We start from the raw sequence: 27,668 nt of genomic DNA, 5'->3' as shown, positions 1-27,668 counted from the left end.
ATCTGTCTTTTTTTGGGGGCGGTGGGGGTTAAATACCGTCAAATGAAAGTGTCTGCTTTGGTGGGGGGGGTTAACCATCCGGAACCGATCGGCTCTGTCTGCGTGAAATAGGGAATGAACGACGAGACAGCACCGGACAGCTGGAAGAGAAACTCCGGGTGCTCCAGGTGAAGATGCTATGCTACCATAGCACAGTGGCTAACGGGGAGGCGGTCTGACCCTTTAGATCCTTTTTTATTATTCAAAAAATAAAAAACCTGCAACAATAAATCTGTTAGCTCTGACTAAACACATCGATGTCAGGTAGCTTCAAAATAAAGTGCCAGAAGTGAGACTGAAAGAGATCCAGGTACCGACATTAGTTTACTGTTATTAACTTCCACCTTTGGTTATTAAGCTGTTAGCACAGTAATGAGAATAAACTTATATGGAACTTCATAATAATCTGTTATTAGTGTACACAGTTCCCTGTAGGGAACACACCGGACCCAGTAATCTGTTGTGGTTAGTGTTTGTTATTTAGCCTACTCTCATTGATAGAAATGAGGTGGAGTAAATAATATAAAACACCTGTCAATATAGCGCAATACACCTCAAAAAGAAGCCCAACATCTCTCTAAAAACAGATTGTAATCTTCATGAAGGTAGGAGTTATTGCTTGACTGTTGTATTCCAGTACTAACTACTACTATCTAATAAACTGGCATCACAGTGTAGACGTGTAACATTGCATCCTCCAGTCTTGCATTTTTATTACTACTCTCTTTAAATACAATTATTTATAATAAGTTTTCTAATACCCTTTAGCTTTGTATAAATAAATACTTGACAAAATTATAATTGGTATTATAAAATCTGTGATGGTTTTACTACTGATATTCCTGTGGCCACAATGTAAAGGAGGTAAAGGGAAGCTTAGTTTATGGTTACTTTCAGAGTAAGTTTTATAGATTTGAACAAGCTGGACATTGTTTCTAGAAAGACACATTCAAGTCAATTTTCAGAGCATCGTAAAATGCAGTAAATTCCTGTCACTCTATAGCTGTCATCCATTAAAAGCAATAAAAGGTTATCATAGCAAACAAAAGGACAAGAACACATTCCTGAATTAATCATGCAAAGACTTATTCAATGTTTCTTAAAAGGTAGGAATAACGCTATTTTCTAAACAGTCCTTCTCATGCTGGGTTTTTCTTTTGTTTAGTATTGAGCAAATGCTGGCTGTGAATCCCGGAAAGACGCCCATCAGTCTGCTGCAGGAATATGGAACGCGGATAGGCAAGACCCCAGTGTATGACCTGCTGAAGGCCGAGGGACAGGCCCACCAGCCCAACTTCACGTTCCGCGTCTCCGTCGGAGAGATCAGCTGCACCGGCCAAGGGCCCAGCAAGAAGGCAGCCAAGCACAAAGCAGCCGAGGCTGCTCTGAAGATGCTCAAAGGAGGCCTTGGAGGTCCCGCCGGAGTTGGTGTTGGAGTAGACGGTTTTATTGGGGTTGACGTGTCTACTGATGGAGACGGGTCAGTTTCTTGTTTAATTGTTTTCTTTACACAAACTCTAAAGTTCAAATGAAACTTGACTCAGTTAATGTCAGCATGACAAAGCGTTTTGAGACGGAGATCTGTGTGGTTTCATTACTTCCTCTTCTGTTTTTGTTTTATCTCATCTTCTGCACAGCTCCCAGTCAGAGATGAAGACCTCAGGCAGTTCTCAGCAGTCTGAATGTAACCCTGTAGGAGCTCTGCAGGTGAATAAACAAAAATAACTACTGTAGTTTAAGGTTTTGTGTTGACTTGGTTAGTTGCATGCCTTTTTGATTTTATAAGTATTCACCTGTATGCTTCTTTGCCAGGAATTGGTGGTGCAGAAAGGATGGCGTTTGCCAGAGTACACAGTCACCCAGGAGTCCGGTCCAGCACACCGCAAAGAATTCACCATGACATGCAGAGTCGAGAGATTTGTTGAAATTGGTATAAGGAATCACTTTATTAAGATTTTGTTGTGTGTATTTGCAGCTTTTGTCTCTTTTTTTGCAATATTTAATGAATTAACATGGCAAATGTAAACTGTCTTTATAAATGGCATGCAGAAAACTAATTGAATGTCATGAACATCATATGTGCTGCATGTTAGGTGCTGAGTAATTTCTGACCTTCACTAACCTATACTAGCAACACCTGAATTGCATGTGCATAGATAGTTCTCTGGCACAGCTTACAGTTGCCTCTGATAGACTGAAATATTAATGTCCCATTTTAACAAGATTTAGATCAGGCTAGTTAAATTAGAGCACATATCAAGCAAACTCTTTGTTTGATTCTGTTTATCAAAGTCTAAATGAATGAATATCAATAAGTCAAAGTTGTCATCAATCTGCGGTCATGGCTTGTTCCACATTACTCAATATTACTCAGTCTCCTTCTCCGCTCTAGGAAGTGGAACCTCCAAAAAGCTAGCCAAGAGGAACGCTGCAGCTAAGATGTTATCGCGCATACACGATGTTCCAGTGGACCTGAGGACCAGCAATGACGCTGACACAGAGGATGACACATTCAACATGGTAAAAAAACAAACAGAAATAAAATTCCTCTGTGCACTAGCCTATAAAGATCCTGCATGTTAAATTATTTGACACATTACGGGAAGGGATGCACAACGTTGCATAACCTGTAACTAAAACCCAATTAACAAATGTCAACAAACAAAATGTTTGCATTACATAGTGTGTAATTACGTCTGCAATTTCCAGTTGTTTGTCCTTCAAATGTTATGCAGAAAACCTTAAGCTATGCACCCCATTACCTCCTTTCTTGCTTGTAAATCTTGCAAAGCGATCATAATAATGTTTATTTAATTACCTTTATCTCCTCTGCACACACAGCACATGGGGAGCAGAGCTGAGTCAGGCAAAAGTAAAGGCTTCAGCTGCACGTGGGACTCCTTGCGGAACTCTGCTGGAGAGAAGATCCTCCAGCTCCGCAGCCACCCTCTGGGCATGCCCTCCGACTCCAACTTCTGCTCTCTGCTGAGCGACCTGTCTGTGGAGCAGCGCTTTGACGTCAGTTACCTGGACCTAGGTCAGTTCACAAGCGATAGCATTAAGAAACTGACTTTCACTTCTGCAGAGCACCACATTCTGACAGCTTAGGTTCAACACTGAAAGGTTAAAAAGAAATGTGCAGTCAACCGACATCACTGGCTGTATACATAAAGAGCTGCGTTTTAGTTAGGAACATGTAAATATAATGAATGGGTTGGGCTGACACTGCATACGTAAACCTCTGACTGCTTTCACATCTGCTTTACACCATTTGCACGAGCCAAGACTTTCACAGCATTATTTTTACATTTTGATGGCAGCATACCAAAAAAACAAACAAATGGCATGTTGTGTGGTTTCTATTACTGTCACCAGATATGGAAGAAGTAGCCCACAGCTGCATGTTGTCACAGTTTTATCTGTGGACAGCACTTCACAAACGGACCAGAACTTTAAGCTTTTTTTTTGAGTGGCACGTTTCAACTAATGTAGTGCTGAATTTACTAGTTGAATTAGTGATATTTATTTGTTACTTGTACTGGAAGTTGTTGAGGAGCCAGCACTCAGTGAGTTTGAGATACACAGTTATGTCCATATGATTTATCTAATAAACATAGATTCATACCTTTTTATTTTATTGAGACACACAGAACAGACAGCTAGCATATTGTGAGGAGATATTCACTGAATTTGAAAACATTTTTATTGGAATAGAGTGGCTGACCGCACCTTTAAGTGACACTTAATCTAACTAGTCTGATATCCCCACATCCCAGAAAAATAGAGGGTACTAATAGCTGGAAGTGAATGTAAATCTGCTCCTTCTTGTCAAAATTAAGGTAATTCGCTCTAATCATTTTAATGTCTTTTCAGCCATATATCGCTACAGAGTTTTAAATGTTCAAACATCAAAATAATAAGATCGTAACTGAAGTATGGCTGGTATCTGGGTTACTTTCAGCATGTAAATCACAGTGACATTTATGGTTAGAGTATGAAAAAGGGTCGTAACTGTTAAATCCTTCATCAGATTTATAATGGAGATAGAAATGCCTATGAAATTGACTATAATGGAGAATGAAAGACATCCTCTACATAAACAAACGATGGTGGAAATATCTGTGCTATATTCAAAATCTTGCTTAATCCTGCTGTTTGAAGCAAACAAAACAAAGTCATTGTTTAAAAAAAGAAAACATTTGTGTTCTTTCTTGTTTCAGAGGAGCGCAGTCTGAGCGGCCTTTGCCAGTGTCTAGTGGAGCTGTCCACGCAGCCAATCACAGTGTGCCACGGCTTTGCTCCGAGCATAGACGCTGCTCGAGCCAATGCAGCCCACAATGCACTGCAGTACCTCAAAATCATGGCTGGAGGGAAATGATCAAGTCATCTGCCTCCTCACAGACTCAAACTCATCACGCCAGGATACATTTCCACTTTGGATGAAGGAGGCACTTTTGTGATGAGTTCAAATAACATGAATTACCTCAAATTTGGAGAAGGAGACTTTTTCTGTCCCTAGATGAACCCCTGGAGCCCTTTTTTTTTGTTGTTGTTGCGTCGATTTCCTTTTTTTGCCAAAGAAGATTTAGTTGCCCAAAACATCTCATACCCCTCTCCCAAGACATTTTATTTGAAAATGCATTTTCAATAGTGTTTGTTTGCTCAGCAACCATATGCAGCACTGTATGTTCCTCAAATCTAAAGTTTAAGAAGTCTTTATCTGAAATTATGAATGGTGCTCTTGCTGTGAGTTCCCAAATAACTGAAGACAAATTTTGATGCAACAAAAAGTGCAAAAGTTCAAAGGAGTTTGTAGAAATTGGACTATGGAATCGCCAATTATTGGTGCTTTTGTTTAATCCCCATTCCCATGGATGAACGTAAGAAAAGAATTTCCAGCCGTGTGCCGAAACGTGGAGAGAAATGGACTCTGCTGAATAAGATATAAGAGGAAAACAATTTTAAAGACTGCCCTGTTTTCAGATGAGCCTGATGAAATTGTATTGAAAATGTGGCTTTTGTTGTATGTTCATCTGAACCCTAAAATCTCAAACTGTTAGTATCTGTGATGTATTTAATGTTCGGCCTTAAAGATTTAAATATTTGAGATTTTTCTTGTTTTAAAACTCAGTTTAAGATTACAGTCAGTTGAAACTCACCCTGTTATCTTTGTTTAACATTATGAACTTAAATAAAGTTTAAAAGTAATTGTGAAACTCTTAAGCGTAGTAGAAATCCAGAGAAGAATCAGTAGACTCAGATGGCTGAAATCAATATGAATTGTCCTTAATGTGTTTAATTTTGCCCCTTTAGAGACTTCGTTGCTAGAGTTGGGCTTCTGTTGATGCAACACGATTATGAGAACACTAAGAGAGTATGAAAACACAGTGTGAGTCATTTCTGTCTATTTAATTGTGATGATTAAAGAAAGAAATTACAAAAAAACATTACAATTACATTTAAAATTGACTTACTGGTCCCATTTACTCCTGAATTTTAAAACATTGTCAAGTGTAATAATCACAGCTTGAAAATTATAATTTTTTTCTATTGCTCTTCTTTTAGCACTCAGAAGCTCTAGGAATGCATTTCAGAGTAAAACAGACACAAAGTTTGTGATTAGCGGGAAAAGTACTGTGAGTCTTCTGATAAAGCATTGTTCTCCTTATAATAACATATTAACAATAATGTTAAAACCCACCTTTGACTTTTTAATATCATAGACCAGACAAGCAAAGCTGCCACATATTTTATGTGGCGTTTCAATGTTATCAATATTCCCAATATTGTTTTGTTTATAATGTTGTTTATATTTTTTGTCTATGATTCCTGTAATTGATGACGTTGATTCTCCAGATTATATCCTCCAACTATCTGTTGTGACTCGGTGTATGATTTTATTATCACCCACTTTACTGTATTTGCATATCGGTTGATACACTGCCTTGCACTCATCTAAAAAGTATTGAAAGTAGTAAGCAGTTTGCACTACTTGGAAAGATACTGTCCTTTGCACAATGCAAGCTGACCAACTTTCTGTACGTCTCCCACTGGTTTACAGTACAGTGTGTTAGATGTAACCTCATTATCTGAAGAGGCAGATCTGCATATTGTTTTCTTATTATTAAAAAAAGGAACTTAACTTCTAATTTTTAGTGAATTTTAGGTGCTGAGACCATTGACATCAATGCTGATGTTGCCCAGTTTTAGAAAAACAATTCACTTTAATGTGAACTCCATGTGAAATTGACTGTTTCCAATAAAGGATTTTTGTAAACAACTGCCAACTGCTGTTGTAATAACCTGCACATGCTCTAAATTCCCTGTTGAATTAACATTGTAATAAAATACAGTCCACACAGTATATCATCAAGACCTTTGAACAGTCTTATGTTTACGTATTCACAATATTCTGTATTCAGTGCGAGCACTGAGGAGAAACTGAGTGCTTTGCAAATTTGGAACTTTATTACTGCTTCAGTGTACGTCCTCATGTGACCAAGTCTCTTACAGTACCATGACATCTTAATCTGTTGGGCCTGTTTGACTGGCGGTCTTTACTTGGAAGTGCTTTTCAAATCCACAGTGCAGGAAAAGGTCCACAGGCAGTAAAACACTGCTTAGAAAGTTGTTTACAATGGAGTTCCTGGTTTTCTGTCATCTGCGTGTGTTAAATGAGGAGCTGCCTTCTTCATCCGCGTAGCCGCTGCTGTCTGACTGCATGCTGTCGCCCCGCACCACTTCACCTACACAGGGACACAAACAGTCAGGCAGCACATCCATGCACTGTATACCACTGTATAAATGCAGCTGCAGTGTGACCTGATTAGACACACAAAGGAACATACAGCACTGTATGTTCCTAGTGAAAAATACACCTGCTCAGTGACCTGTATACACATGTGCTCACACATTCATCATTTTCTACATACATTTGTTTACTGTATTCAATTCCTCACACATCATATCTGACCTCAATACAAGACCTACAGTGATCCCAAAGTAACATATTCAAGTTTAGACATTTCACACCCACAAATTGGTTTGTGCATTTAATACACACGTCTTTGTGTGAATGCTGAGCCAAAGCGTTCTGGTTACAGCAGCTGTTATTGTGTTAACTGGCTACACCCTTTTCTTAACACATGTAGAACCATTTGAACTGTGTGAATGCTGTTTTTGTTCTTAATGGGGTCAGCATTTTGGTGACCACACAAACAATTATGACACATTATGTTCCTCATGTTCCTATAAAATATGACTGCGTGTAGCAAAGCAACAGTTTGCCTTTGATCTGTGATCATACAAAATGTTTTAGACATACTATACCTTTGCATAGGCTTTTTTTAAACAACAGGGAAGTTGTTTTTGTAGTATCTGATTGTCCAAAATCTTCCTCTCCTGCACTGTGTACCTATGGAAACAAAAGATATGAAGTTTATGTTATATACTGTATGTCTGTTTTGACTCTTGTATCATCTTGTATTTTAAGAAACAATATCATGAACGATTATATACCATTATGGCTGAACAATGTATTGTTTCACCATGAACATTATATGCTACGCTTTTAGGATACTATGTAACAATCTAAACTACAATATTTACTGATGGAATATCAGTGGTTCAGTGATCATCAGGTTATCCACGTAAATATATATGTCATTTTTCATATCTTATCTTAAAGACAAACAGTCTTAAAGATAAGATATGAGAAATAATGAACATACTGCCATTTAGCCTAATCTAATTACATTTAGTTTACAGGATTTGCAAGCGTGCTTGTTCTGAATGACCAATCAAAATCACCCTGAGAGTGGACTGTTTAGCTTAAAAAGCAGATATCTATTTTAACAACTTATTAGGAAGAAGAAAGAAACTGTAGGAAAGAAAAATGTTGTGGAGCAACAACATTCACTGTGTTGACAGTACTTTTCCACTCTTAACACAAAGAAACTCAATTTATTTTGACCATTAATCACAAAGAGCCATGTATGATGAGTCAATTGCCTGAACCAAACAACGAGGATGATACTCTAAAGATCCCCTCCAGACATGTATTAAGATATATATATAAATATAGTCTTGTCTTGGGACGATGTGTGTCGTAAAAAAGGCATATACTCCTTCTACCTAATTTCTTTTTAATTTCTTTTTTAGGTTTTTCTTACTGGACACAAGATGTCTCTTACTTCACTGTAAAGTCCATTCTCAGTATTTGTGCACTGCTGGCTTCAAGTTTCTACATCGCCCCTTAAAATCAGATTTCCAATGAGCACAGAGAAACTTTCCACTTTCAGCAGATGAATGTGAAAACATCCTTCATGTTTAAAAAATCTGCAAACCATATTTCTGACTGGAGTGGATCTTGAAACTCAAATTTTAATTTAATTAAAAGAAATGTTAGTATCAAAATCTCTTCTTTGTTGTCAGCTTTTTGTTGAATGCTTTCATCGTGTTTCTTGAACTCATTTATGGAAGAGGTTTGTAATTTAAAGAAGTATGATAATCATGGACTTTAACCAGGATTAAGTATGGAGTATTTAATTATATTGCCATGCTATATTCTGATGATGGTGATGATACAAATGCTACATATACTTTATCTGGAGAAACGTTTCTTTTAAATATTGCAATTTATAAAAACAAAACGGACAAAAAAATATACAATATGTTATTTTTCCCCCCATCGTTCCCCCACATTCAATCTATGTGCAGTACAGTTGTAACTACTGTACCTCCTCCAGGTCAAAGGAGTTGCCCTGTTGCAGGCTACTGGAGATGTGCCCCAGGCCCTGAGGTGTCAGTGGATTCAGGTACTGGCTTTTCCCCTCGTTAAATGACTCCTCACGTGTCTGGACAGCTGAAGTATGACCGGAATCTGGCGTGTTCAGGGAACAGGAAGAGATGTTGTCACCCTCCCAGCCAGTCACAGTGATGCAGCATTGGGTGAGGCTACCACTGGAGGCTAGGACAGGAAGTGATCTGGATGAACCTGTGTGTGAGTCCTCGTCAGGCTCAGAGACAGTAGTTTGTTTATGAGATCCAGGACATGGTCTATCAATGCGTTCTGTCTCTGAGGAGATAGGAGGTAAAGTGTTTGTTTTTGGACTATGTGTGCAGAAAGGCGCCTGGTGTATGCTCTCGACTATCTGCGGACAGATTAGATCATACGTAACCTTGGCAACTGGTTTTAGAGCAGTCCTTGTGTCACTTTGAGTTGAGTCCAGCTCTGGATGATATAAAATAAACTGATGACCTGTTTCTATGACCGTTTCTCCTGATAATGATGATGCTAGAGATGTTCTTACAGGGTAAGTCGTGCTGTCAAGGTCTGCTGTGTTATCTGTTTGTTTACCACCCTGCGTCTCCTTATGACAGATGTTATTTCCATTTTGAAGAGTTTCTGTGTCCGCAGCGGTCTGCTGTGCTTGCTCCTCTTTCCCGCTGTCACAGAATTCATCACCATCTGCAACCAGTCTGACATCCACAGCTGAATTACATTCCTCCAAATCTAGTTTCTTGTTCACCCCAGTCTTGACTTTGTCCAGTACGATATCCACAACTTCGGGGAGGCTGGACCTTTTCCTGGGTGACGGCTGTGGAGAGGTGGAGTCTGACTCGCGAGGAGAGCCCGTGTAGAGACACATCTTGGAGACGGTGTCCTTCAGCCTCTCTACTGGAGAACGTGGCTCGCTGCGGACGCTGCTCCTGAAGCGTTCGATCCTCTCCACGGGAGATGAGAAGTTAAACTCAGGTGTAGCCAGTTTCTGTAGAGGAGTGCGGGACACGTGAGAGTAGAGGGAATAGAAAGCGTTGGCCATTGCTGTGAGCACTTGCACTTGTCTGAAACGACCTGTGGAAAGAATAAAAATGTAAATTATTACAAGTAAAATGGATCTCATTTACTACATCCCAGTATTATTTCACCTTATCACACAATAAATAATATTATACAGTTCACATGGCAAAGATAACTTACAGAAGAGTGATTTAACAACTGTTTAGTCTTACTAGCTAGAGAAAGGCTGGGGTCTTCCTCTCGTATCCGCCGTAGCTGTGAGTCCAGGAAGAGGCGGAAGTTGATACCCTGAGCCACAGAGGGGAAGGTGAAGAAGCGAGGAGGGATGCGAACAGTGACCTGTGGCTCATCGCAACCGAAACCCAACTCATACAGTGTCTCCTCTGCATCCTCCGAACACAACTGCAGGACCTCTGATATACTAGTGTGCATGTGAGAAAAAAAGTTCCCCTGTTAAGCCCTGTGAGGCCAATTTGTGATTTTGGCCTTTATATATAATTGACTTGAAAGTTGTACTCAAGCATGTGCAATGCTTATTAAGAGAGTTACAGAGTGCTTTACAAAATAATGAGATATGGGACCAATAAATATAACTGAAAACAATAAATAAAGAAAACAAAAGGATGAAATACTATTAAACAGAATAAAAACCGTATATATCATTCAGGTAAAAGCAAGAAAACTGATTTGGAAAGCAGCAACATGTCAGGTCATTCAAAGGCAAAGAGCAGCCTGGGTATTAGTCTTCATACCTACAGAATAATAAACCTTTTAGACGTGTTGAAGCCTCACCTGGATGTAGTTTTACAGGTGGAGGAGGAGAGGCAGCTGGAGGCCATGCTGTGGCCCAAGTTCAGTGACGGCAGACATAGTGCCTGGCGAGGGGTACTATAGAGGAAACATGTGAAAAGTTATGACGTGGAAGAAACATCCAGCAATTTGAAGTATTAACCTTAATAATAACACACAGTTGCACTTCCGAATGTAGTTAGACTAGTCAGTTGTTAGACTGGTCCTTTAAACAAGGAAGAGGTCGGACACTAACCTGGTGAGTCTGCTGTGACCTTGTTTGGAAGATGGAGGCTGGGAGAGGCTTCACGGTCCGCACAGATTGAGGAAAGGAAGAAAAATAACAATTCATTCAACAATACAATTCTTAATAAAGTGTCTTTAGTGTTGATTTAGTAATTTCAGAGACACATGTCGTCAAATATTCTTTCAAAGGTAAAAAAAAGTCCACATAACGGACCACAGTTTAGCCGATCAAGTGATTAATGAGTGCTATCTCATTTACACTTTACAGTAAGAACAGCCTCAGTATGTTTGGGTGTAACCAGGACCTAAAAATATCAGCGAAGAGACACTGCTGGAGTTAACTGTGTTGGTGGTGAGGTGGGAATTAAATTGAACATAGTGTTTGGACTGTGTAGTTCACATGCCTCTAGATCTGATAGATCTAAACATCAAAGACAGTTCCGCTCCCGCCCGAATGAATCGTGTGTTATTCTTGTGCAGCAAATAGGAAGTGGGTTTAAAAATACAGAATGACCTCTGTCTGTACAATGATTAAAGCAACATGGATTCATGTTAACTAATATTCACTAATTAAATAGCCCAACATTCCTCGTTTCTTGTTGTTTGCAACTGTAAGATTGCAGTTGCTACTCACCCAGCTTCAGACGTAATTTCTCCACCATTTAACACAGAAGCTGGAACAAAGAAGAATGTGTTGATATGCATCTGAATGTCAGTTTCACGGTTTATTTGCAAACATGTGCCCATACAAATATGTGTCTGTGTATGTGTTACTCAAGTGAAATTTGGATTAAGAAGACAGCACACCTAGGCGTACAGTCATTAACACTTCATGCCTAATCTTGTTAACAGAAGCTGTCAACTGCTGAAAAAAAGACCTTACTTACACCTCACTTACCAGAATGTCATTCAAAGATTAATTCATATTGTAGTATTGGATTCATATACAAAAGACCAAAGGACATATAAACTTAACAGCAGTAAGCGATGAAAAACAAAGGCATTATGCAATTCTTTACCCTGCTGTTACACCCCAGGATATGAGTTTCATCACTTATATGGTAAAATAATATGATATTTTGATCTTCCAAAAACTATTATATAACTTTCTATTCAGATGCAAAAACTGTATGTGTGGCCTTGATAGTTCTGTAAAGGTAAGTGTAGTTACATGTCATATAAAAAAACAGAAATCTTTTATAAATCATTCATTTTTGAGGTATTAACAAAAAAATAGAACTTCCTACCCAACACTTCCCCTTCTCAAAACATATCCTTCTTGGCAGAGGTACAGTAACACTGGACATTTTAGTAAAATATTACAGTTGATATGAACAAACGGATCAGTCTCTCTTTGTGCGTCTTTGTCATCACTTTAACAAACAATGCATTAGCTTGTTGCACCTCATTTTCCTACAAGGACATTTCCTGCTTTGTGTGCGTGTGTGAGTGTGTGTGTGTGTGTGTGTGTGTGTGTGTGTGTGTGTGTGTGTGTGTGTGTGTGTGTGTGTGTGTGTGTGTGTGTGTGTGTGTGTGTGTGTGTGTGTGTAGCCTACTTACCATCAGCACCAAGACTCAACTCATCGTCAAAGTGGTTGGCTTTCAGCACAGATTCTAAAGAAAAGAAACACATAGTCAACACATTCAGTCATTTCATACGTAGTTTCACATTATATCTTAATTTTCTGAATTTATCAACTGTAGGTGTGATTGGTGGAAAGTACTTATTTTTCCATTTAATGCTACTTTCTGCTATTACTCCACCACAGTTGAAGAAATATTGTTCTTTTTACTCCTCTATATTTATATATAGCAACTATTTACTTCACTGATTAAGATTTTACACACAAAACATACAGTGAGTTTATCACCTATGATGCACTGTTATAGGTTAAACTGCTCAACACTATATAAAATAATTACCAGCTGTTTTCAGTATTTCAACAATATAATACCATTATATTCACAGTAACAATTTATTCTGAATTAAAGTATTTTTAGTCCACTTTGCTGATTGTAGTTACATACTTTTACTTATGTGACTTTTGCTTGCTTAGTATAATGGAGTATTTTTATTATGCAGTAATGCTACTTAAGTAAAGGGTTTAGATACTTCCACCACTGCTGGTGACTATGGACAGGACTTAAGACAAAAGTTTTTTATGTTACACATTTGAGTTGATTTGCATTTACTTCATGCAACTATAAATATGTTAAGTGCATCACACATATCGAACTTGGTAAATTATTAAACGGTAAATGGCACATTGCTGTCTGTAACAAGGCTTCCTTTCTGTTCATACTCACCAAAACTCAGCTGACCAGTGTTTTCTGAGCGGGGCTCTGACCTGTGAGATATAGCCCAATATTAATGCTTAAATACACACGCACACACAAATATCTAGTCAGTGACATTTGAATGCTTCTTCTATCAAATAAGTGATTGCGTTTGCATAGATAGTCTCATCTGGATTATGATATCAGCCTAGCTCCAGTATATGCTTGTTCGAACCACTTAGACCAACTTCCTACTCAGCTTTCAACAGGCTGCTCAAACTTCCTCTTGTATAAATGTTCACATGCTGAGCAGAATTAACGTCTTAACACCTCCAAACCAATCCGGTAATTTTCACGTTGAGTTCGCAGAATGCATTAACTGTCCCATCACCCCTTTTACTGTATTCTTACTTAGTGTTAGGAGCCGTTTAGACGCTGACACACTGCATGTGGAACATCACTGATTACCACCAGTGCAGCTTCCTTTTCAATGACTGAAATAAGAGACATTCAATAATGTCTGTGTGTGCTGACGTCCCAACAGGAAGAAGGCAGTGTTATTTCTGTCTAGTTATGTAATTATTTTACTCTAAACCATAAGGACATTTTGAAAAAGGTCAAAGGGCTCACGAGTTGTGTGCTTTCTTGGACTTACCCTGACAGTAAGATTTTTACCATAATCAACATTACCTTAAAAAGCAGTCTGCATACTAACATTATGGTTTTACAGAAATAAACAAGCTTATTTTCCCCAAATGGAACTGTAAAAATACATCATTTATGGCTATTGTAGCGAACACAGTACTGTGGCTTCCTTACCACGCTGTCTTCCTGGAACACCTGACCTCAAAGAGTTTCCACTTTCTACTTACTCTTTGTTAAACCAGTTTCCAGCGACTGCCACATTGTCCTTAAGAGCCTTTTACAATCAGGGCTAAAAAAATGTCATCTTAAGAAAAAAAAAAAAAAGTAGTAAAGCAAGCTGGCTCACCCACAACCCAGGAGCCAGTTCTCAATCTTTCCTGTGAAGCATCCTGTGGAAATCATACATGTACAACACTTAGCTTTGTGAGTAATCCTCAAATTAAACAGATCTTTTCTTTTGAAATGTCAAAGTTGTCTGTTTTTTTACAAACACGCCCACTCTAAATACAAACTGCTGATGGATTTTTTTTAATCAAAAACTGGAACCTCTGGTTGCATTGAAGTTATACTTTATCTTATGCTATTTCTAAAAGAATAAGTGATCTAAGTTTCTTTCATTTTATATCTGTAATGAAGAAATTTCAAAATCTCCAACTACTTTCCCTAAAACCCAGACATGATCATGGGCATCCTACATAGTTGATACTGGACAGAAGATTAGATTACATTAGATTAGATTAGATTCAACGTTATTGTCTTTGCAAGTACAGGTAAAGGACAACGAAATGCAGTAAGCATCTAACCAGAAGTGCAAAGTAGTAAAGTAATAATAATAACATTATAGATAGCCTATATATATGAATATACTGGCAAGATATTTACATTATGAACAGTATGAACAGAACGAACGGAATGAGGTGAATACACCAAGGATTCCTCACACTCCTATGTTTGGACTCACCCTCAGAAAAGACATCGTCGTCTGCTATAGAGGCAGAGGGGAGCTTGCACGGCGTCCCTTCGGGGTCCAGTTCCTCCAGAGTGAGCCACTGTCGGCTGCTGTTAATCCAGGCTCGCCGCCTCACTGTGGATGACGGGCTCTCCATCGCCTCAGTTCACGGACTGCTGGGGAACATGTAGCTACTGTAAAGAGGCACAAAGATGATAAAATGTGTTTTAGTTTCACCACTGACGTTGGTTTAAAAGGCAGAGACTGAACATTACACACTGAAGTCCATGGTATTCAGAGTTTTGGAACTGTATCCATTATCATAAAGTTGAGCTCTTTATGCCATAGATTGTTAACAGGATGCTTCCTCATAACTCTGGCAAGTTTGACAAGCATTTGAAACAGTAGACTATGTTCCGACACTAAATCTCAGAATCATTTCATTCTTTTACATGGATTAGCAGCCAGCACCAAGAGAAACACTATTAATTAATCTAAAAACATCACTGAACAATTCATAAAGCATAAACGACTTTTTATAGAGATATATTTCCATAAATGTAATTCACTCACCCAGTAAAATTGGATTAAGCGCCAATATAACCATAATAAGAATTAAACTATTCCATAAAACACAGCTACACTGTATCAAGTTCAGGTTCACGGTCAACTTTAAGGTAACTGTAAATAGGTATATATAGTTATATTTTAATAGTACTACTTTGGGACATAATGTAAGACAAACCATTAAAGTACGAAGACAATAACATCAAATATCTACATTGTATTGTTGCGTGAAAGTGTGAGTGCAACAAAATATATCTCAGTAGGCTTATGTTCAAATAAAGTGCACACAGCAGAGTAAAGAGATAAAAGGAAACATAATGTCAGTGGCAGACATAGACACAGACACAAAGAAAGAGTGGCTGATAGACCCATCCAAAGCCATTTAAAATAAAACCTGCAAAGGATAAATAATACATCATTTCAATTCACTCTTATGTGAAAGTCCCAAATAACTCATATATGAGCCCAACTATCTGGTTAGTTTAGAAATAAAGACGAATAAAGAACATTGCATCATATTAAAATGATTTACACTGATCGATGTTGTGATGGATGTTGTGATTCTAAAAGTTTTTCTTTATGTCATCAATACATGAAATAAGACTTTCTCCATAACCAGCGATGAAAAGGTGTCTCCTCAAGTTGTGTCAATTCATACACTTTTGTTTTTTTTCTGGCATTTGAACCTTAAAATAAAAGCAGCGCATAAGGTCGACAGAAGGGAAGCAGCTCTTACCTTCATCGATTCAGGTTTCAGTTCTGTCACTGGCGCTCTTTCTCTCGTTTCCTGTTGTTGCAGCAGGTTGACATGTCTCAAACTTATCTGCAATCTTCAGCAAACCCTCGAGCTGAGTCCGGCATGTTTCTGGGTATTAATGATTAATTCACGATTACGGCTTTCTGCTCGTTTCCTCCGATTCACGTCACCGAGCCTGCATCTGTGGTTGGAGTAAGTGTGAGGATGAGGCTTCGAGCAGACTGTAGGAAGTGACTTTGCATCTCATCTGAAAACACAAGTTTTATCGGTGTGGGACGCAGCTACGACACATCCTGCAGAACCAAAACGAGACAGACTCCAGAAAGTTTTTTGGAAATGTCAGTGGTTAAAGGTTGATCGTGATCAGAATAATTTCTGTTGCATGATCATGATCTTATTCACATTACAGACTAACTGTGACCTGCAGACTTCAGAGCAACTCTCAAATGAGCTTATTTCTGTAAAATGAAGAATTTATAGTCGATCCATATCATCGTCTCGCTGCAGCCGACAATCGCACATTAACTTTGGCACCATTTCAGACTCTATAAACAGAATATGAGTAATTAAGGGTTAATTAATAATTTACTAATACTGTATATATCATTTATAAGTTACAGGCAACTTCTCAGTTGCCAGGTTATTAATGTTTGTTTTCCTTCAGCATCATGCATTGTGTCTTTATAGTTCATCATGAAGACTCCTCCAGTGGACTGTTTGACCTCCACAGGACCACACAGACCAGAGTGTTCATTAACAACTTATTAACATTTAATATGCATATCTGGATATTGCAAGATCCCTTTATCAATGACTTATTAACATTTATAATTAAAGATGCTTTGCATTAATGTTTTTTGTGTCATGCCTGTAGCCTACCATAGGCATAAGTGCTTAAGCTTATGTTTAATTTGTTGAGTTTATATATATATATATAGTTTATATAATGTTTTTGACACTTATACAGTCTCATGTATTGGCTTGGTAAAGTAAGCTCATGTGAAATATGAACTCATTTATATTAATGCTTATCTATAAAGCATTAGTTACAACTTATAAAGCCTTCATAAGGGCTGCTGTTTAGAAAGTTGTATAAACTGTTCTTATGCAACAGAAGCCATGTGTGATTTTGATAAAAGAGATTAGGCATGAAAAGAAAAACTTCATGCTTTAACAGAGATAAAACAAAAATGGCAGATAAGTGCATTTACTCACTGTACTTAAGTACAATTCTGAGGTTCTTGTAGCTACTTTACTTGATCGTTTTTCCTATTTTATGCTACTTTATACATCTACCTCACAATTAGACCTTTTATTCTATATTTATTTGACTGATGAAGTTTTTTGTTACTGTGCAGAAGATAAAGGATTAGACATTTTGACAGGTCAAAGCATACAAACATAGGTGTTACATAATTAAATGAATGATTTTGTTCAGTTTCAAGATCCTGGTGTTGTGTATGCGGACGCACTGTCTCACTGTCTCACTGTCAGGGCTTAAAGAGCCATCATGAATGTCCTTATGTAACACCTGTGCTTTTCCAGTCTGCTTTGAAAAGGACCTTTTGTACATACAAAGACTACGATACACTTATAAAATATGATGTTTTGTTACCCAACATTGTAAAAGGTAGTTCAAATTATCTTTAGCTCGTCAAACTAAAAAGCATTATGCTGGTTATATATTAATGCATCAGTAATAATATAATATATAAAAACACAGTGGGCAGTCTGCTGCATGATTAGCAGGCTACTTTTAGTACACTATGTTGTACTTGAAATGTAATGAGGTATTTGAATTGTGAAATAAAGGATCTAAATACTTCTTTCACTAAATGGAGTCAGTGCATGGTGCACTGGCAGCCAGATGCGGTATACTGCAACATGGTTAGACTTTACTGGTGTGTGTTTGTGTGGAGGCGGGTTGGGAATAAATATGACTCAAATATGATCAGACGGTGTGAGACAGAGTTGCGTGGATTTAGGCCTGATGATGGACTCCACCCTCTGTCCTGTTTACATGGACACATGTGCTGCTGCACTGACAGCCCACTCGTCCATCCAAATAATAAAAGCCCTCCCACAAGCGAGCCATTTTCTCCTCCCAGCGCGGTTACAGCCAGTGTTTGAGTGTGATGGGGTCTCCTCTCCTCCACCCTGGCTCACTCCTCCCGCCTCCTTGCTGTTTCCCAACCCACAGCGCGCCACCAGGGAGTGGCCAGTGGCCACGGAGGCAAGACTTAAATGCCCAGTGCGCCTTCCTCCTTCCCCACCTCCGTGTTCAAGACGGGCATAACAAGAGATGAGCCTGTAGGACTTCACACTGTTGAATGATAAGACAATATCAGAGCTTAAGTAAGGGGAAATATCGATGTTTACGTGGACATATTTACTCATGGCGCCTTTTAAGCGGAAAACAGATAACCCGACGTCAATCATACTCAGCGGTACAACCTAACTTGCGAGGTCTCGCCCTATTCTCCGCATTTAGCCCAATCACATTGGCTGGTTGAGTCTCGTCGACAGAGACGACCTTTCCCATTGGAGGAAAGCAGCAATCCTTCGCAAGAAGCTCGCAGAGGGGTGTGCTTCCTTTATGTACCGGAATAGGGCGATTAGTTCAGTCATCAGGTGCCAAAATTACAAACACGACAGAAGCATTCATACCCTTACGGATTTATTACGGGTTGGACATGTGGGATTGTTTAGGGGCAGTGTTTAAGTCTAAACGTTAGTAATTACAGCAAATAAAGTTTATTAATCAAGGTAATTGCGTGTTTTAAATGTGGTTTTGGTGAAAAAACCGTGATGACATAACTCATCTTAACGTGTTCGGTCCGATATTTACCGTAAGTTTACAGCCTCAGCTGCAACTTAGATCTCCGAGCCTTTAAATATATATATATTTAAAAAGCGGCCACTGGGTCAGTTTCTCGTCAGTGCATAATTAAACCCTGTACGAGCTATTTTCTGGTAAAAGTCCGTCATCCTCGCAAACTTAACGGGCCACACAGGTCACACAATCTAACGCACCCGTCTGTCTCCTTCATTAGGAGGAGGGTGGGGGGGGGGGCAGCCCGTCAAGTTTGTGTGAAGTTGTGAAAAGTTGTCAACTCGAAAAAAGAGCAGAGAAACTCCTCCTCGTCTTCACAATTATGAGCAGTAAGTGAACTTTATTTTTTGTTGCGTGTACAAAAAAAAAAACCCGTCGCTGGCATGTTTGGGAACGAAGGGTTAAATTAACAGTGAGAAGTAACGTCAAATAAATACCGTCGGTTTCAACAAAAAAAAAAAGTGTATTCCCTGTTGTAAGCATGATGTATTGTTTAGCTAGCGTCTCAAGCAGTTTTATAAAAGTAACCCAACTACTCAACGTTGACTGCTAATGGTAGCTAACATTTAGCCCACTAACTTAACTTCTGTTGTTAATTGACAATACCTGCGTACACAATAATGTATCTGTGTCCAGTTCCCGTGAGCTAGCCGACTAGTTATATTTAGTAGTGCGTTTGAAAACACTTAAGTTCGCTCTCTCTTTAGCTAAACTACTCGGCTGCTTTTCTTTTCCTCTTTTTAACGTGACTTGTTGTGGTTGAGTTCACGTTAGCTTAGCCATTAGGTTAGCTGGCCCTTGGAGCACTTGTGGCATTGGTTTCCTTTTGCTTTTCTGTCCTGAGGTTGCTTCACGTTGACTGCTACTACAAAATAAATCCTTAGAAATGTGGCGTTATTTAGGTCAGCCGTGCGTATTAACGTTATGTGTTATGTGTGTTTTTCTCTCTCATCCTTCAAATTGTTGACCGTAACATCAACTTGGATGTTTGAACTACTTTTTTTTTTTTTTTAAATGATAAGTGATCTTACAAACTCTTCTTCCGCAGATCAGCAGCAGGGTGAAATGGCCGCTGCGGAGAGCGGTGGAGGCTTCAGTCAAAAGCGAAACACAAACTCACAAGTAGGTTAACCGGACTTGTTTGCCAAAAAAAATCCCCACGAGTGTCAGCATTGTTGAAACATTAACCGTGCTCCCCGGTCATACCCACTGGACCTGTTGTGTGTTTTATGTGTGTTTTGATTGTGTTATTCATTTGTGTGGCGACTTGAAGCGCGTTGTTGATTTTCTCACCAGAGCACATGTCACTGGGGTGGGGAATGGGCAGGTAAATTTCGCCCACACGGGGTGTTCCCGTCAAACCCCGGCACTTCATGTGCATTTCGCTCGGCCCATTTGGCTGGGTTTGGAGGGGGTGGCTAGAGGAGTGTCTCAGTTTATAGGGCAAAATAAAGTGTGGGAGGGAGATGGGTGGGTTTGGGGGGAGGGGAAGCCGAGCCCGCCGCTGCACTGGAAAAAAATGCGGTCCCTCCCATACTCTCCCACCCTGCTCCCCCCCCCGGTCACTCTACTCTCTGTGAAGTGCTGGGAAGAGACTTGTGTGATCAAAGGAAATAGGTTTCATTTTATGAATGGCGTATTGGGAGTGTGTAGCATTTAAAAAGCCAGTCGCACATTTTTTTAAAAAATAATTTATTTGAATGTAAACTCCATTAAAGGAATTTAAAATTTTAAAGTGAAAATGTTTATTTTTAAAACCTAATTTGCCCTCTTAGTTCAGGCTCTTGGACTTAGCCCCTTTTTAATGTTGTTCTTCCTCGAACCCCCATTTATCTTTATCAGGTCAGCTTTTAATTATGGGTATTGGTTTTTTTTTATCACTTGTACAATTATCCTCCTTGATTACATTTTGTACTACTTTTTAAGTTTTCTCATAAAAGTGCTTGAAAATTATTGTTGGATTGCATCACTACATTGGTATTATTTCAAATTTGAACTGTCAGTAATTGTAACACTGCTCAAAATATGTGTGGACATTTGTACAGCCAGTTATACTTTTTGTCACACCTTCAGCATTAATGTGTATGTTAGATAGTGAGATGTATTTTTTGCTATACAAAGTCCTTATTTTTTCCTTTCTGTCTTCTTTCTCTTTCCAGGACTCTCAGCAGCCATCTCCTCTTGCCTTGTTGGCAGCCACATGCAGTCGAATTGACACCCCAGGAGAGAACGATTCATCTTCAGACCAACAAAACCAGCAGCAACAGCTGGACTTAAACCAGGGTGTTTTCACCACTAGTGCCAACGGCTGGCAGGTTATCCCTCTCAGCATTCAAGCATCCTCAGGCACTAACACCATCACCACCGACTCCTCAGGGGTGATGACAGGAGGTGATGGAGGCAAGGGCAGACAGGTGCTGTCACAATCAGTAGCTGTCGCAAGCACTCAGGGACAGCAGCATCAGCCACAGCAATACGTAGTAGCTCAGGCTCCATCGATGCAGGGTCAGCAGGTCCTTACCACCATATCCGGTATGATGCCCAACATTCAGTACCAGGTTATTCCCCAGTTTCAGACTGTGGATGGCCAGCCACTGCAGTTGGCACATGCTCAGCAGGATTCTCTATCTGCTGCAGCACAAGGGCAGCAGTTTCAGATAGTGTCCTCTCCTAATGGCCAGCAGATCATAGCCGCAACCAACAGAGCTGGGGCAGCAGGAAACATCATAACAATGCCCAGTCTCCTTCAGGGAGCCATCCCTATTCAAAATATAAGTTTGGGCAGTGGTGTGCTACAAAACCAGCCCCAGTTCCTGGCAAATATGCCTGTGTCACTAAATGGAAACATCACTTTGTTACCTGTCAGTACTGGAACAAGTGGTACAGGGGGAGATGGGGGTGGAGGTGATGCAGGGGGAAGCCAACTTGTACAGCAGCAGCAACAACAACAACAACATCCAGTGTCCTCCAACAGCGGGGCAGGTTACATGACAAATACGTCCACTGTCACCACGCAGACTTCCACTTCTTATGGAATGACCCAAACGCAGAACAGCAATGGAGTGATGACCGGGACATTCCAGCATAACACAGCATCTTCTCTGGGTGTCCCGATACAGCCAGACAACAGGGACGGGCAGCAGCCACAGCAGATCCTCATCCAGCCTCAGCAGGTTATCCAAGGTGGAACACCCCTCCAAACTATCCAGGCCGGTACTGTCACGACCGCTGGCGGTCAGGTATTTGCAGCTCCAACACTCAGTCAGGAAGGGCTTCAAAATCTTCAAATTATGCCAAACACAGGGCCCATCTTCCTGCGCACTGTAGGCCCCAATGGCCAGGTGAGCTGGCAGACCATTCAGATCCAGAGTCCGACAGGGCCACAGATCACGCTGGCCCCCATGCAGTCTCTCCCCCAACTTGGCCAAGCTCAGGGAGGTGCTGCAGCTGCAGGAGTATCTGTCAACACAGTGCAGATCCCAGGCATCCAGACCATAAATCTCAACACACTTGGAAGCTCTGGGCTGCAGATGCACCAGCTGCAGACAGTTCCCATCACCATTGCCAGTACAGGAGGTCAGTCACTCACCCACTTTCCAGAAATAATCAGTCAAAACAAACCATATTAACATACAGTATATTAAGTAAACAACTGTTGTGTTTCAAAGATTTTGAGCTGTTTGTAACCCAGTGGCCCTTGTGTGAAAAAGGACTATATGGTACTAAATGATGTAATCCTCACGCAGGGCTATCCATATTTCTTAACTGAATTGGTTTTTATGTTATTTGACTTTGTCATTTGTAGTCATTACTTTTCAGACATGATAAAAATAATGGAGGTTGAAATGAATCGTTGATTGTGTTTAGTTATTTTAGGCAAGATAGGGGACCAACAAGGAAGGTCCAACTTTTAAAGTACACAGTCATTGTTCAGAAGTAGCTGGCAGTTGAGCTGAGTAAATATTGTTAAGTAGTCTGGTAGACAATTAGGTTTCCTTGCTGTATTCGAGGTGTTTGCACTGTAGTATGTTGTATCTCTGGGTTTAATCTCCTTTCCTCTTTGTGTGTCAGGTGCACTACTGTATACTAGTTTAACCAGTTCTGCTGGCCCAGTGTTACCCCATGCTCTGCATGTGTTTGTGTTTAAATTTTCTTTTTTCTTTTCTTGGTGACACTTTCTTCATATCATGATTACACTACTGTAGTTGTGGGTGGCCACAACTTCTGTGTCACAGTGGGGGTGTAACTTGACCCCTCCCATCTTATAGCAACCTTTTATCATAAGCCATTCTTCACTTCTGTTCAAGCAAGTGTATATGCTTGCTAGTCTACATTTGATCAAATACTAATGTTTGTGAGGAATAATGGAGCCTGTTGTTAGTGCATGTAGTTTGCTCTGTTATCCTTATTATGAAGTCATGTGCTTCCCATCAGCTAGTATGTAACAGGCTTTGTTTGGACTCCAGCAGGACTGAATGGCAGGCTTTTCTACACACCAGTGTCAGTGCTCACATTACACTAACATTTACTTTAGCCTAGAACTTAAAGCTTGGAGGGCTAAGGCTATTTGGCATTCGACTTAATATACCCATGCAACTTACAGTATTACTTATATTCAAAAAGTACTTCTCTGAACACCCTGTGTTGTTATCCGCTTCTTAAGCAATGTTGAATCAAGTTATTGTAATGCTCTTTAATGAGGAAACATCAGAAGTAACTGGTGAAATTCTTGACTCTTTATGTCACTGAAAATGACTTGCAGTAGATCAGAATTGCCCTAGATCCTTAAGTTGCAGGCAACATACAGTTCAAGCTAGTACACCTTTATACATACATATAACTGGTTTATATTTATTTTTTTCTTAAATTGGTAATTAAGGGTCCCCTGACATTTTACCAGGTACAGAAAATATTGCAGAAAAACTTGGTGTATAAATGAAATTCTTTTTAGTGTGTTGTGAATCGGATTAACTAAATCTTATTAACCAAAAAAGATCTCAAGCTATCGTATAATTTATCTCACACTTAAGTATTTTCTATTCAATCACAACAGGAGAGCAGAACTTACAGACAGGTGGAGAAAGTTTGGATGATAGCACAGCTATGGATGATGAGGATATAAGCCCACCACCTCAAGGACGTCGTAACCGCAGGGAAGCATGTACCTGCCCCTTCTGCAAGGATGGAGAAGGACGGTATGTCACTGATGCACGTTTTTTAGACACCTGCAATCACACTCTAATGCAATCCAATACAACTGCTCCAGCATAAATACCAGTTTTATGACACTTATAAATCAAGTTAAGCTGGCAAGTTTTTGTTGACACTGTCAAAAGGTATTAATTGAATTATATGTTTTAACATTGAGGGTCATAGTTATAGTCATGTGTTGTACTGGACTGCATTATATTAAAAAGTGTTTCTAATATTCTGCCCCCCTTGTGTATGTAAACATGAGGGACAACACAGTAGAAACAACTTTTACTAAAATGTCCTGTACAACACCACCTTTAATTATGACGTCAATAATAAACAATTAAAAAAAGTAATATAAACTAATGATGAAATACTTTGTAAAGATAGATGTGTTTTCAGAAATTACCTATTTAATTATTTCTAACTCATTGTTAGATGTCAGTGTGTAAGATGACTAATAATAAACTGTGATTGTTAATACTTAAAGGGAAAACTACAATTTATTAGAACTGTTAATGAGATCAAAAATAAGTCAAGTTGTAACAAACTATATTATAGTTTCACATAGAAACTGCATTTTCCATTGATTTTATGTGGTCTCCTCACAGAGAACCTAGTAATTGTCTTTTTTTGTCTGTTTGTTTTAATTGAGCAGTGATCCAAATAAAAAGAAGCAGCACATATGTCACATCTCTGGCTGTGGGAAGATCTACGGCAAGACATCCCACCTGAGGGCCCACCTCCGCTGGCATACAGGAGAACGACCCTTCGTCTGCGGCTGGTCTTTCTGTGGCAAACGATTTACCCGTTCAGATGAGCTTCAGCGCCATAAGAGGACGCACACAGGTGACATTGAGGATTTATTTTAGTTTATTTCACAATTGACATTGACAAAACATCAAAGATGAAGAGACAATTAAGTCTGGAGACTCCTTTGTGGTCCTTGATGTAAGAATAGTAAAGAACAAGCCTATGTGCATCCGTAAACATCTGTTTCTTGGCAACATAGCTTTCAAAGGAATGAATTTTTTGCAACAGGATTAATTAAAGCTGAAACAAGTAACGGTTTGATCGACCGAAAATTAGAAACTACCCTGATAACTGATTTATTGTTTAGGTCTGATTTTAAATCACAAATTTAATTTTATTGGTTCCAGTCTCAAATGTGAATATCTGATTCTCTGATGTTTTGTTTTTGGCTTCTACAATATTAAAGGAAACCTCTTTTGGGCAAATCTAGCAATTTGGGGCTTTGAGAAATTGTGCTTTTTTTGTAGTATTACCTCACATTTTATGGGTCAAATGATAAATCTAGATAATAATTGACAGATTATTGATAACTAACATAATTATAATGTAATTATCTTAATATGTTGCATATCCTCAACCCCAAAATATATTTTTAAAAATGTGTTATTATTATTATCATTAGTATTAACTGGTCATACCAGCTGCAGCTATTTTTGTATTTATTTTTATTTCCCCTTCCATATTCAGGTGAGAAAAGGTTTGTTTGCCCAGAGTGTCCCAAACGCTTCATGCGCAGCGATCACCTCTCCAAGCACATCAAAACCCATCTGAACAAGAAAGTAGTAGCCACCAACACCGGCAGCACCACAGGCTCGACTGATGCTGCTTCCCCTGCAGCAGGAACAAAAGTCGAAACAGGAGCAGTGTCATCCAGTGACCAGCACACCATCGTCACCATGGAAACCTTATCTGCAGAGAGCATAGCTCGATTAGCCAGCAGTGGGATCAACATGATGCAGGTGGACCTTCACCAAATTAACGGCAACAACTACTAAGGACAGTGGAGGAGCAGGAAGACACCATGGTGGATGTTGCATTCGGACATTTGGGGTTAAAAAGGGCACGTCTGACTGCAGACACAGAACCTCTCAAAGGCTTCAGACAGGAGAGGTTGTCACAGATGCAACACAACAGACTATTGAATTTGAGAACTGAGGCAGGAATATGGATTTCCGTCTTGTATTTAAATACCTGTGGGATTTAAGGGTCAGAGTTGGATTAAAATGTAAGACTAGAGAAATCATCATGAAATCTTATTTCCCCTGAATGGAAATGGCACTACACTAACATTTCTCCCACACGAAGGCCCGATCTTACTTGATGGTGAGATTGCAATAAAACACACAGACCAGCACACTTGATGTAGAATTGGTGGCAAGTGATCTCTACATGCTTCTTTTAGTAAAGAGATGACACTACTAAGTCAGATTCACCCTTGTTTCCAAGGCTGTGAGCTTTGCTACTTGTCCCTCTTCACTTCAGGTGTCTCCTGTCCTCTCAAACTGGGCTGCTGTATCAGGCCAGGCATCCGCAGGCCAGGCTAACTGGCCCATATTGGCCCATAATGCTAAATTCATCCCTAAAACTGAAATTATAATCCCGATCAGCAAATATTTGGTTCCCACATTTCTGCGGTTGCAGTTTTGCGAGAACCTAACATGTTCCCAGCCTAACGATCCCGGTGTCATAGGAATAATAGTAAAGCGTTTTAGGGTGGACCGTTAAGACGAGGGCTGGAATACATGAGGTCACAACCAGGTCAGAGCCAAAAGCACTAATCAGTGTGAGGACGTAGGTGTGTCAGGGCACTGAAATCCTGAGAATAACTCTTTAACCTCTTATGTAGGTACACACATTCAAGCCATCATGCTTTGATATGTTTATCATAGCAAAAACATTTTGATTTTTTTTTTTTTTGTGTATATATAATTTTGGTAAAGGCTAAAGAAATTCTTATCGTAGGCAGGATTATTTTACACGTTTGCAAGAGATTGCCTTTCAGTTGTATGAATCTCTCATGCACAATCAATCTTAATCTTATGTTATTACTTTTATATATATATATATATATATATGTAGATTAAATGTGTAAACTTACAAACCTTTTGGTCATAGAATAATGTATTCTATACGGTCAAGATCTTCCCAGTATGTTTCTTCTGTGGTATACTTATCAACTTTGCCTTGCAGTTCCATCAAGTTTGTTTCCAGTCTGAGGAAAGGTGTTTCTTTAGTCATATCTGGTCAGAGTCAAGTGTTTTGTAATAATGTCCAGACAGCATAAATATGTAAGCTCAAAACCAAAGGTTCATACTCATTTTATGAGCAAAACTAGGAAATCTTTCTTTGGTCCATGAACTTTCTAATAATTTTTACTCTTGTAATACATGTTAAAATTCTAACTGGAAAAGATCCAGCTAAAGGCAAACCTCGGACACACATCCCTTTGTTGTCCAAATAAATAAGTTGCATAAATATTAAGGGTCAAAGTTTTTCTGAAAAGATGCCTCACCTTTGTTCAAATTTTCTTTGCTTTAGAGTTCTGTTTTATTTGAGAGATAATTGTAACTTGTATGTCAGAAAATGTGTTTAAAAGCGCTCCTTTGAAACTCTATAGACTAAGTTCATTGGACAACAAGTGCTCTTATTTTTTTGCCCCATTTTAAATAAGGGATTTTATATTGTGTGTGTGTGTATACAACTACTGCAAATGCCAACAGCTGGATTAAAATTATAAATATACCATGTCTCGTTTCTT

At 39.2% G+C, this 27,668-nt stretch overlaps 3 protein-coding genes and 1 long non-coding RNA gene across 5 annotated transcripts; 2 read left to right on the top strand and 2 right to left on the bottom strand.

Annotated features, from left to right (window-relative positions):
• tarbp2 (TAR (HIV) RNA binding protein 2) lies at nt 1-5,914 on the top strand. Of its 2 annotated transcripts, none has more exons than XM_051414320.1 (7): nt 1-167; nt 1,205-1,519; nt 1,677-1,746; nt 1,852-1,969; nt 2,414-2,559; nt 2,881-3,076; nt 4,260-5,914. In XM_051414320.1, the coding sequence occupies exons 1-7, from the start codon at nt 115-117 to the stop codon at nt 4,415-4,417; spliced, it is 1,056 nt and encodes a 351-aa protein (XP_051270280.1). In that variant the 5' UTR covers nt 1-114; the 3' UTR covers nt 4,418-5,914. The 2 variants fall into 2 exon arrangements, with proteins under 2 accessions (XP_051270280.1, XP_051270281.1); XM_051414321.1 differs by having other exon boundaries at nt 4-167; nt 2,432-2,559.
• On the bottom strand, nt 920-1,982 carry LOC127371498 (uncharacterized). Its single transcript, XR_007886413.1, has 2 exons — nt 1,833-1,982; nt 920-1,740 (listed from the first exon to the last, which is right to left on the bottom strand). It is a non-coding gene; the product is annotated as an uncharacterized LOC127371498 (long non-coding RNA).
• On the bottom strand, nt 5,434-16,405 carry tespa1 (thymocyte expressed, positive selection associated 1). Its single transcript, XM_051414307.1, has 12 exons — nt 16,051-16,405; nt 14,760-14,941; nt 14,145-14,187; nt 13,184-13,224; nt 12,437-12,490; nt 11,511-11,550; nt 10,887-10,934; nt 10,634-10,729; nt 10,054-10,262; nt 8,778-9,895; nt 7,369-7,453; nt 5,434-6,785 (listed from the first exon to the last, which is right to left on the bottom strand). Exons 2-12 carry the CDS (start codon nt 14,902-14,904, stop codon nt 6,697-6,699), a joined length of 1,968 nt encoding a protein of 655 aa, XP_051270267.1. The 5' UTR covers nt 14,905-14,941; nt 16,051-16,405; the 3' UTR covers nt 5,434-6,696.
• Nucleotides 16,406-19,112: 2,707 nt separating this feature from the next.
• On the top strand, nt 19,113-27,652 carry sp1 (sp1 transcription factor). The gene is made up of 6 exons (XM_051414306.1): nt 19,113-19,233; nt 19,953-20,026; nt 21,064-22,480; nt 23,958-24,099; nt 24,756-24,946; nt 25,598-27,652. Exons 1-6 carry the CDS (start codon nt 19,227-19,229, stop codon nt 25,903-25,905), a joined length of 2,139 nt encoding a protein of 712 aa, XP_051270266.1. The 5' UTR covers nt 19,113-19,226; the 3' UTR covers nt 25,906-27,652.
• Nucleotides 27,653-27,668: the final 16 nt, after the last annotated feature.

Source organism: Dicentrarchus labrax, unplaced genomic scaffold (assembly GCF_905237075.1).
Source record: "Dicentrarchus labrax unplaced genomic scaffold, dlabrax2021, whole genome shotgun sequence".
Classification (NCBI taxonomy): domain Eukaryota; kingdom Metazoa; phylum Chordata; class Actinopteri; family Moronidae; genus Dicentrarchus; species Dicentrarchus labrax.
The sequence above is the reverse complement of the archived record's forward strand: the minus strand, read 5'-3'. Positions and strand labels throughout refer to the sequence as shown.

Coding starts and splice junctions, on each gene's coding strand:
- tarbp2 (XM_051414320.1), top strand. CDS start 115: ATGAACGACGAGACAGCACCGGACAGCTGGAAGAGAAACTCCGGGTGC. Junction 1,520..1,676: donor GTGTCTACTGATGGAGACGG/GTCAGTTTCTTG, acceptor TCTTCTGCACAG/CTCCCAGTCAGAGATGAAGA. Junction 3,077..4,259: donor CGTCAGTTACCTGGACCTAG/GTCAGTTCACAA, acceptor TTCTTGTTTCAG/AGGAGCGCAGTCTGAGCGGC.
- tespa1 (XM_051414307.1), bottom strand. CDS start 14,904: ATGGAGAGCCCGTCATCCACAGTGAGGCGGCGAGCCTGGATTAACAGC. Junction 13,225..14,144: donor AACTGGCTCCTGGGTTGTGG/GTGAGCCAGCTT, acceptor TATATCTCACAG/GTCAGAGCCCCGCTCAGAAA. Junction 7,454..8,777: donor ACTCCTTTGACCTGGAGGAG/GTACAGTAGTTA, acceptor TTGTTTCCATAG/GTACACAGTGCAGGAGAGGA.
- sp1 (XM_051414306.1), top strand. Junction 24,100..24,755: donor TGCAAGGATGGAGAAGGACG/GTATGTCACTGA, acceptor TTAATTGAGCAG/TGATCCAAATAAAAAGAAGC. Junction 24,947..25,597: donor CCATAAGAGGACGCACACAG/GTGACATTGAGG, acceptor TTCCATATTCAG/GTGAGAAAAGGTTTGTTTGC.